Here is an 11,879-nt window from a genome sequence, read left to right on the forward strand (position 1 = left end):
ATGCTTCTTGTGTTGTTGGAACTGCACTCATCCAGGCAAGAGGAGAGAATTCCATCATAAGTGGGGTTTTTACAATAATTGACCATTTTAATTCCAGATTTTTAAATTTCTATTTGAATTCCATCATCTGGTGTGGTGGGAGTCGAATCTGCATCCCCAGACCATCACCCTGAGTCACTGGATTACTAGTCCAGTGACTACCAGTACACCATGACCTCCCAAGTACTTATCAGTAGAACTGATAATTTGACTTGGACGAGAGCCAAATTCTGGGAAAATCTACAACAATTGGTCACTCTGCCCATTATTTAGAAATGAGCACCCTTTTGACTCAATGCTGGAGCTTCTTGAGTGCATGTATTCCTTGCTATTTATGGGATCTGTAGACTGGTAAATGGATACACTCATTAACCCAAGTACAACTGTGAATGTGGCATCATGAATTTTTTTTAATAAATAGAAATGGGTGAGGGTGGCAGCCCCTGGTGGGACACTGCAACTAAACAAAATCTCAAAGGATTGTTAACTAAATCAGTTTTGAGTCAGTTCTGACGAAGGGTCATCCTGGCTTGCAACGTTGGCTCTATTCTCTCTCCACAGATGCTGTCAGATTTTTCAGCATTTTCTATTTCTATAAACCAAGGTGTGATTCCCAGGGGTCATGCACCATACCATAAGATCATAAAATATAGAATTGGGCCCACTGAGTCTGTTCCATCATTCAATCATGGATGGTAAGTTTCTCTGCCCTGTTCTCCTGCCTTTTCTGTATAATCTTTGATCCCCTTACCAATCAAGAACCAACTATCACTGTCTTAACTACACTGCATTCCTGACATCCACAGCCTTCTGTGGCAATGAATTCAATGAGATATATATTCACGTAATTACTTCCTAACTATTTACGAATAATAAAGGCCTGTCCTGTTCTGCTAAAGGGATTTTTTCACAATAATTTCGCTGTAGTGTGAACGTAATTCTGCTCGTGACGCTAATAAATATACTAAAATTAAATTAAACTGGCACTTTTGACTCGTGCCAGTAATCGAGCTGGTTAATCTATTGGGGGCTGCCATCTTTGATATTGGCGGAAGCAGGAAATCCGGTTTGGCCCGGAAGTAGAGACGGGAAAGGCTGATGTGTGTTAGCTGTTTTCGGGTGGTGGTTCCGTGAGGCTGAGGTGAGGTTGTGAGGGGAGATGAGGAAGGGATTGTGAGGGGAGATGGGGAAGGGTCTGTGAGGAGAGGAGCAGCTGCAGCCTGTCCCGGGCTGGGTGCCCTGGTGATGGAGCCAGCGCTGCCCGGGTCTCGGGGCGCCTGGAGCAGCTTTTCACTCCCTCACCGCCTGACTATCACTGTTTAAATCGACATTAGATACAGCTTTTTTTTAATCGATGCTAATAAACATTCTGCTGCAAGTGACTTTATTCTGTTCTTTTCCCCTTCACTATTCAAGGCAAAGATGATGACAGAAGGCACTTCCTTCATGAAAGGTGTGATGCTGGGGGGAATGTTTTGTTTGGTCTTCACCTTTTTCGCCAACACGAAGATGCGCGGAGACTCGGGACTGCGAAGCCACGAACACCACCACCTCAAAGCCCCCAACAAGGAAGAACTGCTGAAGCTTCCCGAGGCGAAGCGGATGGAGCTCAGTCTCACCATCCGTGTGCTGTGTCTGATCATGGTTACACCCAAAGAAATTGGTTATTGGGCCTCCGCGGTAGAAACGTGGAGCAAACATTGTGATAAGGCTGTCTTTTACAGCCCGGAGAACATAAAAGTCTTCCAGTCAGTCAGCCTTGAAACAGAAGATAAATGGATCCAGTATAGAAAAGCCTTCAAGCATGCCTATGAAAACTACAAAGATAATTTCAACTGGTTTTTCTTGGTGGAGTCAACGACGTTTGCCATTATTGAAAATCTGAAGTTCTTTTTGTTGAATAAAGATCCAGAACAGCCCTTCTACGTGGGTCATACAGTCAAGTCTGGTGATTTGGATTACGTAGAATCCTCTTCAGGTGTGGTCCTAAGTATCGAAGCATTAGAAAGGCTCTACCGGGTCTTTGATGATCCTGTGAAATGCCCAGAAAAGGGGAGTCTGCTGTGGAAAATGTCTGAAGAAAAGGAACTTGCAGTTTGTCTTAAGTACACAGGAGTTTTTGCTGACAATGCAGAAGATGATGAAGGAAAAGAACTATTCAACTCAAAAAATATAAATACCCTCATTGGGGAAGCCATGTCTAATAAACCAAACGAAGTTGTGGAAGGATGCTGCTCAGATGTGGCCATTACTTTTCATGGGAATTCACCCAACCATATGCATGTCATGATGTATGGCGTTTACAGGTTGCGGCCTTATGGGCATACATTTAACGATGCGTTGATTTTCATGCCACCTGTAGGCTCAGACAATGATTAAAAGCTTATACACTAGATTCATTCCAGGATATGAAGTATGAGAACTATAAAATGTTTGTTGTTGTTTAATATGTACTTCTAGGTTTTTTAAATTTCCAAAAGAGAAATTGTTCCTAACTGAAAATGTGCCTTCAATGTTAATAAGCATAAATGAAATAACTAAAAAGCTAGCTGAAAAAAATTGATACTCAATGTTTGCTTAAACTACAGGGTTAACAGCAACAGGTTTTAGTTACTGAACTGCAAAGATGATGTTGCTAGAAGTCTTTAAAACATTTTGGCAAGTATCAGAAACTTAAGTGTTCATGTGAACTTTGTACAATCATTGGGTACTTTTTCAATCATTTATCATTCCAGACCCAAGTTCTGAGCAGTGTAATGTAAGGGTGGATATTAGCATGTCACTGGTGATAAAGGTGATGAATTCTTAGTCTCATACAAGAAGGATATGACCCAATGTTGAGATGTATTTATTTGAGTAGAGTTTTCCTTCATGTGTATAGGATCTGTGTTATGTTTGGATATTGTACTGTAATAAGACTGGGTGTTGTGTAATGTAGCTCAATATTTTTATTTTTCTGCTAAGGTGGATCTGGCCTGTCCCTTGAAATCACAATCTATCACTTTTTAAAGAAAAAGTGCAATGCTGAGGAGAAATGTTTTAATCAATAATGTTGGGTGGTGTTACATGTTGGCACATAAAAACATATGAATTAGGAGCAGAAGCAGGTCCCTTGAGTCTGCTCCCCCATTCAATAAGATCATTGTAGGCACAATTTCAAGCTCTAACCTGCAAAATTGCTCCAATAATCTCAACCTGTAATTGATCCCTATGTAAATTTACTACCATTTTCAAAAGTAATTTTAAGTGTGACATTGCAATTTAATTAATGTTCTGGACTTGTGCATGTAGGTTTTGCAGCTGATGTGATTGTCACACATCTGCTTCAAACCTTCAACTTATTTGATGTTGCACACTATACATCCCACTTTGACCTAGTTATTTAAAAAATGATTAAGCAGAACAATGATGCATATAAGAGGAAAAGTAATATTCTGCAGGATTTTTCTGAATTTGATAACATTACATGAGAAATAATTAGATTTTCAAACATTCACTAGACTATCTACATTTTATATAGCATATTTAATGTAATACAACAGCCCCAAAACACAGCAGTGTAATGTTAAAAAAAAAATCCTCAGCTACAGCAATTTACCTCTTTGATGTCAGACGTGCCTATTTGGACCAGTTCTCTACAGGGAACATCTGAATGGTAACTTTGAAAGGATGCCTTTATGCAAAGTGGTAATGTCAATGGGATGATAGCAATTACTTTTGCAGGGGGTAAAATATTTGCACACAGTAAAAGATGCTTTTCTGAGATGGTAATTGTTTCACCAAAGAAGGAACTTCACTGCAATTGCCCATATGTTAGTTAACAATTCCCAGCTTCATTGCCCAAGTATAACATCCATCACAGCAAACAGGAATTTGTTAAAGAAAAATATTACCATCAAAAAGTTGATGATATGGTTCTAGAACAGCTTTATTTCACAACTTTTCTTCTTAGTACGTTTTAATTTTCCTTTGCTTGATCTTCAAAGTGGAGTAAATGAAAGTTGCTATCAAATTTTGTACCTTTTAATCTCCCAAATTGTACCTTTTTGTTAGGATGTCAGCTATTAAGATTGCCATGCAAGATTACTAATTGTGGTTGTAATTCTGATATGATTACATATCTTCCCCCTGAGGTTTAAATAGATGTCCTACCTTGAAGCTCAGAATCTGGGGCACATGTCATAGGTGAGCTGCATAAGGCCACATAGAAATGCAATCTCCTATTCACGGTTACTACATGCAAAAACATTGAGGTCCGGAAAACAAACCCCATGCACTAAGATAGTTACAAAGCACAACCACATACAAAAAATTCAAAGCATTTCTTCCTCATTTCTTTCCCTGCGGGTGTCCTTTCAATCTCCTTTTACTTCCCTTAAGAACATAAGAAATGGGAGCAGGAGTAGGCCATCTAGCCCCTCGAGCCTGCCCCGCCATTCAATAAGATCATGGCTGATCTGTCGTGGCTCAGTTCCACACTCCTGCCCTCTCCCCATAACCCTTAATCCCCTCTCTTATCAAAAACCCATCAACCCGCGTCTTAAAAATATTTAGCGAGGCAGCCTCCACCACTTCAACGGGCAGAGAATTCCAGAGATTCACCACCCTTTGAGTGAAGAAGTTCCTCCTCAACTCCGTTCTAAACCGCCCCCCCTTTATCTTGAGGCTGTGCCCCCTAGTCCTACTGTCTTTTTTGAGCGGGAAGAGTCTCTCCACCTCTATCCTATCCATCCCATTCATCATCTTATACGTCTCAATGAGATCTCCCCTCATTCTTCTAAACTCTAACGAGTACAAGCCTTCCCCTTCCCCTATAACATTTTGTTCTTAGTCTTCAATACTTACTTGCCTCTCCCCCTCTCCCGTAAATCTGCTTTTCCCTCTTAAAACAGTGGTGTCTCATCCAATGGATGGGGAGGGGTTTAATACAGAGGAAACTGGAAAAAAGTCAAGTAGGCATCAATCAGGCTTGGAGCACAGCACCAATGATCTTGGAGATGGGAGGCCTCAATCAGTTGGGTTTGTGGGAGGAAGTGCACATAGATTTTTAATAAATATTGATGAAAATTAGTATTACTAGAAAATGGGAAGTAATTTTACCTGAGATTGTCAGCACTTTAGCTTATAATTTTGTGAATATCAATTTAATATTGAATATTTCCTGACCCACATTATTTATGGATTAATTGAGATTCAACCAAGTTCTCTCCTGTTTGAGCAAGTTTTTTGAGAAACAATTTGTCAAAAGTAGATTTTTTTAGGATTATATGAAAGTAGTTTAATCCAAACTGCATTTTGTATTTGCAACACAATTGCTAAATGCAGCATACGTACGCCTTCATGGATGTTGGACTTGGATAGTGAAACACAATTATGCATTCATAGAGGGTGTAAAGTTTTCATCTCAGCATTGTGACTCAGAATTCAGAAAAGTATAATAAAGTATAAAACATGGTGTATATACAACCAGTAATATAGAAATGTATTTGCTGTCTTGGATTACATAATGGGAGAGCATTCTGAGCTATACAACAAGAAAGCTGCAGCTTTATCACTGGTGGTGGTAGTACTTCCAATAATGACCTTGACAGTGATTTTTTTTGTAGATAATTGGGATCAACATACTCAGAGGTGGGGAAGGGTTGCTAATGGTCTTTTCTTGCCCTGATTCTTGTGTTCTAATGTATTTGTATTGGGAAAACTTGTTTCATGTTTTCTATTTAAAATAAAATTTAACTCTGAAAAGATTGAGATTCTTTGAAATTGGATATTCAGCCTTTATTGAAATTTCAATACAAGTTATTCCAAACTGAATCGTACTGATGCAATGATTTTTTAAAATATATCCCAAGTCGCTTTATAATCTACCTTTTGTGATTACAAGAAAATTCTTAGTAAATATACCTTACAGATGATTAAGTGACTTAAAGTACAAAATCTTCAAATGATTAGAATTACACTGATTTTTGTACAGACTTAAACTCTAACCCAATATTGGAATATTTCTTTAGAAATTGTGGCTCAATAGCTAGTGTTGTGGTGTAGTCTCTTAATTTTCTATGAAATAGAATCTTAGGATGATTGCAATACAAGGCTATTCACCCTGTCATGTCAATGCTGACTTGCTAAGAGCTACTCGGCTAGTACTACTTGTCTTTTCCTCAGCCCTGCAATGTTTTCTCTTGAGATAATTAGCCAATTCCCCTTTTGAAAGCTACAATGTAATCTGCCTCCAGCACACACACGGGTGCAATTTGGATCCTAACCACTTGGTGTTTAAAAGAAGTTTTCCCCTCATGTCACCTGAGTCTTTACTCAGTAATTTTAAATCAGTCATTTCTTGCAGTTGTACTTATTCCATTTCATACAATCAAAGCAACTCCATCCCTTCCTCCTTCATCCTTATGAGAAGTATTTCTATTTGAATATTTAGTTTCCAGTTTTGATCATCTTAACAACATCTAAGATCATTTCCATTAACTTCAATTTATGCCCTTGATTCACTTTTGCGCCGAATACAAAAACATTTTAAGAACCATTAATTTTACTTTTTCCCTTACTGGCCTTATTTGACATTTTTTTATATTTGGACACACTGCCCTTGTCACATCCTGGTCATCATTACCTAAATAGCTGCCTTGTAATGCTGCCACATCTTTTTGCTTTGTAACCTAACATAGATCCACTCCAGAAACATACTCCTCTACTTAGGTTAAAGCCATCTCTACTACCTGAGTTATGCGATTTGCAGGAATTCTGTTCCAATGTAGCCTTCCCAACGGAACAGCCCCCACTTTCCCCAGTGCACACAAATCCATACCCACTTCTGCCACAAGTCTTTGAACTAAGTATTCATCTCATTTTATGTGCCTGTGCTAATTTTCACACAGCTCAAGTCTAATCTCAACATAACTTTGAAGGTTCTGTTGTTTAAACTCTATGCAGAACCTCTTCTCATTCTACCTATGGCATTGGTACCTTCATAAACCATGTTAACAAGTTCCTCTCTAGCCCAGAGCATATGTCATGGAACTGGGCAGGCAACAGTGACCTGCACACTCACTCCTTCCTCGAGAGGACAGTGTCAATCTCCCTCATTATATTGTCCCCTACTACAATCACATTTGTATACACTTCCCCCTATTGAATGGCTTTCTGTACCACGGTGCTATAGTCTGTCAGCTCATTCACCCTGCAGCCACGCCACCCCTCATCCAAACAAATTCAAAGCACTTAACCTGTTGGACAATTGCAGAGGCTGACACTGCTACAGTCCTGCCTGTGGGTCCTTTCCCCTGCCTCCGCTGCAGTCACAACCTCCTGTCGCTAATCACTTCCCCAAACAGAAGATTTCATTCTACAAAATATATGACCAACTCTTGAAATAAAGCATCCAGGTAACTCTCCTTCCCTGATGTGTCAGTAGCCACAGCTCAGACCCCCACTGCAGTGAATCAGAGCTTTGTTGTAGACACTTGCTACAGTCATGTCTGCCCTGAATAACATCAGTATACATGAAATTCCCTCTTGCTGCAGCATTGATGCGTCATTTGGGTTGCCATAGTTATGATCTTTAAATAGTTACTTTTTTATTCAATTAATTTTCTTTTAAATCTTAAACTGCAGGACAAATTCAAACCTTCAAAACATGTACCTTGGTCACTTACTGGACGTTCACCACATACTCAACAGCTCACCTCCTCCCCCATTGAACTGCAGAAGCTAATTTCTACAGGATGAAAATGTTAGGAATACAAAGCAGTATCGTCCTCACTAAACACCCTCTTCTCACCAAACTTCCAAGTTCTGCCTAAAGCTGCACTTGTATCTTAGAGTAGAAAAACAATCACCATTACTCTGTTCACTGTCACACAACAAACGTCAGATCCAGGCTGCCCCTATCCCTTCTATTGCACACTGACTCCTAATTACCCTGCTTAAAAAAAAATTCCAAAGGTGCCTGCATTTAATGTATTTCACTATGTAAGCCAGCAGTCAAGTTTATGTTCCAATAAAGTTACAACTTGTCTTGCATGCCATGCAACTATATCTAAACTAATCAAACGTGTTGTCTTTTCTTCTCTCATGAAGATATTCCTCCTTTGAAATTGAACATAAGAACATAAGAAATAGGAGCAGGAGTAGGCCATCTAGCCCTTCGAGCCTGCCCCGCCATTCAATAAGATCATGGCTGATCTGTCGTGTCTCAGTTCCACTTTCCCGCCCTCTCCCCATAACCCTTAATCCCCTCTCTTATCAAGAACCCATCAACCCGCTTCTTAAAAATATTTAGCGAGGCAGCCTCCACCACTTCAACGGGCAGAGAATTCCAGAGATTCACCACCCTTTGAGTGAAGAAGTTCCTCCTCAACTCCGTTCTAAACCGCCTCCCCTTTATCTTGAGGCTGTGCCCCCTAGTCCTACTGTCTTTTTTGAGCGGGAAGAGTCTCTCCACCTCTATCCTATCCATCCCATTCATCATCTTATACGTCTCAATGAGATCTCCCCTCATTCTTCTAAACTCTAACGAGTACAAGCCTAGTTTATTCAGCCTCTCCTCATAGCTCAATCCCCTCAACTCCGGTATCAGCCTAGTAAACCTCCTCTGCACTCCCTCCAGGGCCAAAATATCCTTGCGCAGGTGCGGCGCCCAAAACTGCACACAGTACTCCAGCTGCGGCCTCACCAATGCCCTATACAGCTGCAGCAAGACCTCCCTACTTTTATATTCAATCCCCCTCGCTATGAAGGCCAGCATCCCATTCGCCTTCCTGACCACCTGCTGCACCTGCAAGCTGGGTTTTTGCGACTCATGCACAAGGACCCCGAGGTCCCTCTGCACCGTCGCCTGCTGCAGTTTTTCGCCACGTAAGTAATAGTCCTTCCTACCATTCTTCCTACCAAAGTGGACCACCTCACACTTGCCAACATTAAATTCCATTTGCCATTTCCTGGCCCATTCGCCCAGCCTATCTAGATCCTTCTGCAGACTCTCCACACCCTCCGCACAATTTGCCTTTCCCCCAATCTTGGTGTCATCAGCAAATTTCGACACTCTGCACTCGGTTCCCTCCTCCAGATCATCTATATAAATGGTAAATAGCTGAGGCCCCAGCACCGACCCCTGGGGCACCCCACTAGTCACCAACCGCCAATCCGAATAGCACCCATTGACCCCCACTCTCTGCCTCCTATTTGACAACCAATCCTCTATCCACACTAACACCCTACCCCCAACTCCATGTCCCCTGACCTTCTGCAATAACCTCTTGTGAGGTACCTTGTCAAACGCCTTCTGAAAATCCAGAAAGACCACATCCACCGGCTCTCCTCTATCCACTGCCCTAGACACATCCTCATAGAACTCCAGTAAATTTGTCAGACACGACTTCCCTTTAATGAAACCGTGTTGCGTCCGCCCTATCAAGCAATTCCCTTCAAGATGCCTCGCAATTTCCTCCTTAATGACGGATTCTAACATTTTACCTACCACAGACGTTAAACTAACCGGCCTATAATTCCCCGCCTTTTGCCTGGCACCCTTCTTAAACAACGGCGTAACATTAGCCGTTTTCCAATCTTCCGGCACTTCCCCGGAATCCAGCGACGTCTGGAAAATAACCACCAAGGCATCCACTATAACCTCCGCCATTTCTTTCAGAACCCTCGGATGCATTCCATCCGGTCCTGGGGACTTGTCCACAATCAGCCCCTCCAGTCTGTCGAGCACCACCTCTCTAGTAACAGTAATGTCATTAAGACCCTCCATTCCTACCACCTTTCCATCGCTAACACCCGGTGCTACTTTAGCTAACTGCTTAATCTACCAATTCTACTGTTCCCATATCTTAAATGTGCTAATGAAGCTTGTGATCCAAGGTTCTATTATATCCTGTAGAGAAAAATTTCTAGCCTACTCTGCGTCAAATGAGGGACTGTTTATTTTTAAATAGTGACCCCTAGTTTTATGTAGTCTGACGAGAAAACATCCTCTCTACATTATCAATATCCTCCTTATCATAAAGGTTTTGATCAAGTCACCTTTTACTCTTCTAAGCTGAGTACAAACTGAAACTTTCCAACTTTTACTCATATGACAAAACCCATCCATCCCTGGCATTAGTCTAATAAAACTTCTCTGTACTGCTTCTAACACACTTGTACCTTTCTTTAAATAAGGAAAAGCAATCCTCCAGATAGGATCTCACCAATGCCCTGTACAACTGAAGGATATCCCTCCTATTTTAGTAATCAATTCTCCTTTCAAACTAAACAATAACATTTTATTTGTTTTCTTAACTACTTGCTGTATTACCATTATATCCTGTTACCTTACCGGAACCTTCCTATTTCTTACATTTCTTTACTAATCCACCATCGCTCCAGAATTAAAATCTATCTAGGACAGTTTTATATGCCTCAGAACTCTTTGGATTTTTTCCAAGACCTCCACCCTGATGAAAGATCCTCTCTCTGTATCTAAAGTATTCAACTCAGTAAAACAAATCACAGATGATTAGGCAGGAAGACAATCATCCAGCACAAGAAAATTTTCAACTCTTCTCCTGGGCAATTGATACCTTCCACTCATATAAAATGAATTACTTGCATGAACTGTGTCACACCATTGGAGCTGTCAACTTGAAGTTTGGCTGATCTGCTGAGATTATATGCCACACCATTCTTGGAGTCAACTTCTGAAGGGACTTTCAGCTGTGGTATTCATAATCAGACAATGTTCATGTTCCTAAGCTCATCAAGAGCAATTCCCTCTCCATTATCAGTCAGAAACTTCGTCAGTAGGCAAACATTTATTGTCCACACCCAGTCCTTGAGATGGGCTAGCCTAGCCAGCAAAGCCTACATTCCTGGAATGAATAAGAAAGTGCAATTCCTATCTGTTTCTCCGTCGCTTTATCTACAATAACTCTTTTGTCCTTGCCATGTAGTCTTTCAACACTAATACATCTGATCTCTGCGTGCATAAAGTGTAAAATGAAAATTAGCTTCGTCCCATACATTAAGATCCATTATAACTATCCCATGAAAAGTCATATGCTAATGGAAGGCTTACAATAAGACATGGGGGTGTCCTCTGACACCTTTTATGTAATTCACGTTTTGCACTAATCTCTAACCCTTGTATTCTCAGCATCAACCAAGCTTTATTCTTTAGCTGGATTTTAAGTCTTTGACAAGAAGTGTTAGTGAATTATTTGTGTGGCTTTAGGGGATACAACAATGCTGATTGAGTAAATTGTACTCCACTGTCTTTCAAAAAACAAATGTTTGATCATATTTTTTCATAGAAAGCTTACTTAATAGCAGTAGAGATTCAATCAGTACGAATAAAGTGGTTTTCTCCAGCTATCTTTCATGGAATCACCACGTGTTTTAGTGACATCAATGTGTTGTCATCCTAAAAACAAGCAGAACTTTCATATTCCTTGTTCTTGCATTAATCCTTATAATCGAATGATTCTAGATAACATTTTAACCAACATTTTCTACATATGCTGTTCAGGTGCAACCACTATATAAACACCACATAATTAAATAGATTTGCAACTAATACACTCATCAAACTAAAACTTGTGACTGACACAATTCCTCCACACAAATCACAATCTCCTTCAGCCTCTGAATTCTGTGTCATGCATTACTTTAAGAACCTTAATGTTCAGTTTTGGACAGTTCATCACAAATAGACATTTTGAGTCATACCTGGTGCACATATTACCTGTTCCCTGATTATTTCTGGAGTTTATCCACCCATTACCACTCCATTCCTGTCATCTTCTCTGGTATCCACATCTATTAAAAGTGCTTTCAAATTTGTA

At 40.4% G+C, this 11,879-nt stretch overlaps 1 protein-coding gene across 1 annotated transcript; it reads left to right on the forward strand.

Annotated features, from left to right (window-relative positions):
• The first annotated feature begins 1,085 nt into the window (after positions 1-1,085).
• c1galt1c1 (C1GALT1-specific chaperone 1) lies at positions 1,086-4,550 on the forward strand. Its single transcript, XM_080187455.1, has 2 exons — positions 1,086-1,180; positions 1,456-4,550. Exon 2 carries the CDS (start codon positions 1,462-1,464, stop codon positions 2,416-2,418), a length of 957 nt encoding a protein of 318 aa, XP_080043581.1. The 5' UTR covers positions 1,086-1,180; positions 1,456-1,461; the 3' UTR covers positions 2,419-4,550.
• The last annotated feature ends 7,329 nt before the right edge of the window (positions 4,551-11,879 follow it).

Source organism: Carcharhinus amblyrhynchos, chromosome 4, assembly GCF_965287045.1.
Source record: "Carcharhinus amblyrhynchos chromosome 4, sCarAmb.v2.hapA, whole genome shotgun sequence".
In the NCBI taxonomy this organism is placed as follows: domain Eukaryota; kingdom Metazoa; phylum Chordata; class Chondrichthyes; order Carcharhiniformes; family Carcharhinidae; genus Carcharhinus; species Carcharhinus amblyrhynchos.

Excerpts from the sequence above, each read along its gene's own strand:
- c1galt1c1 (XM_080187455.1), top strand. The coding sequence starts at position 1,462 with ATGATGACAGAAGGCACTTCCTTCATGAAAGGTGTGATGCTGGGGGGA.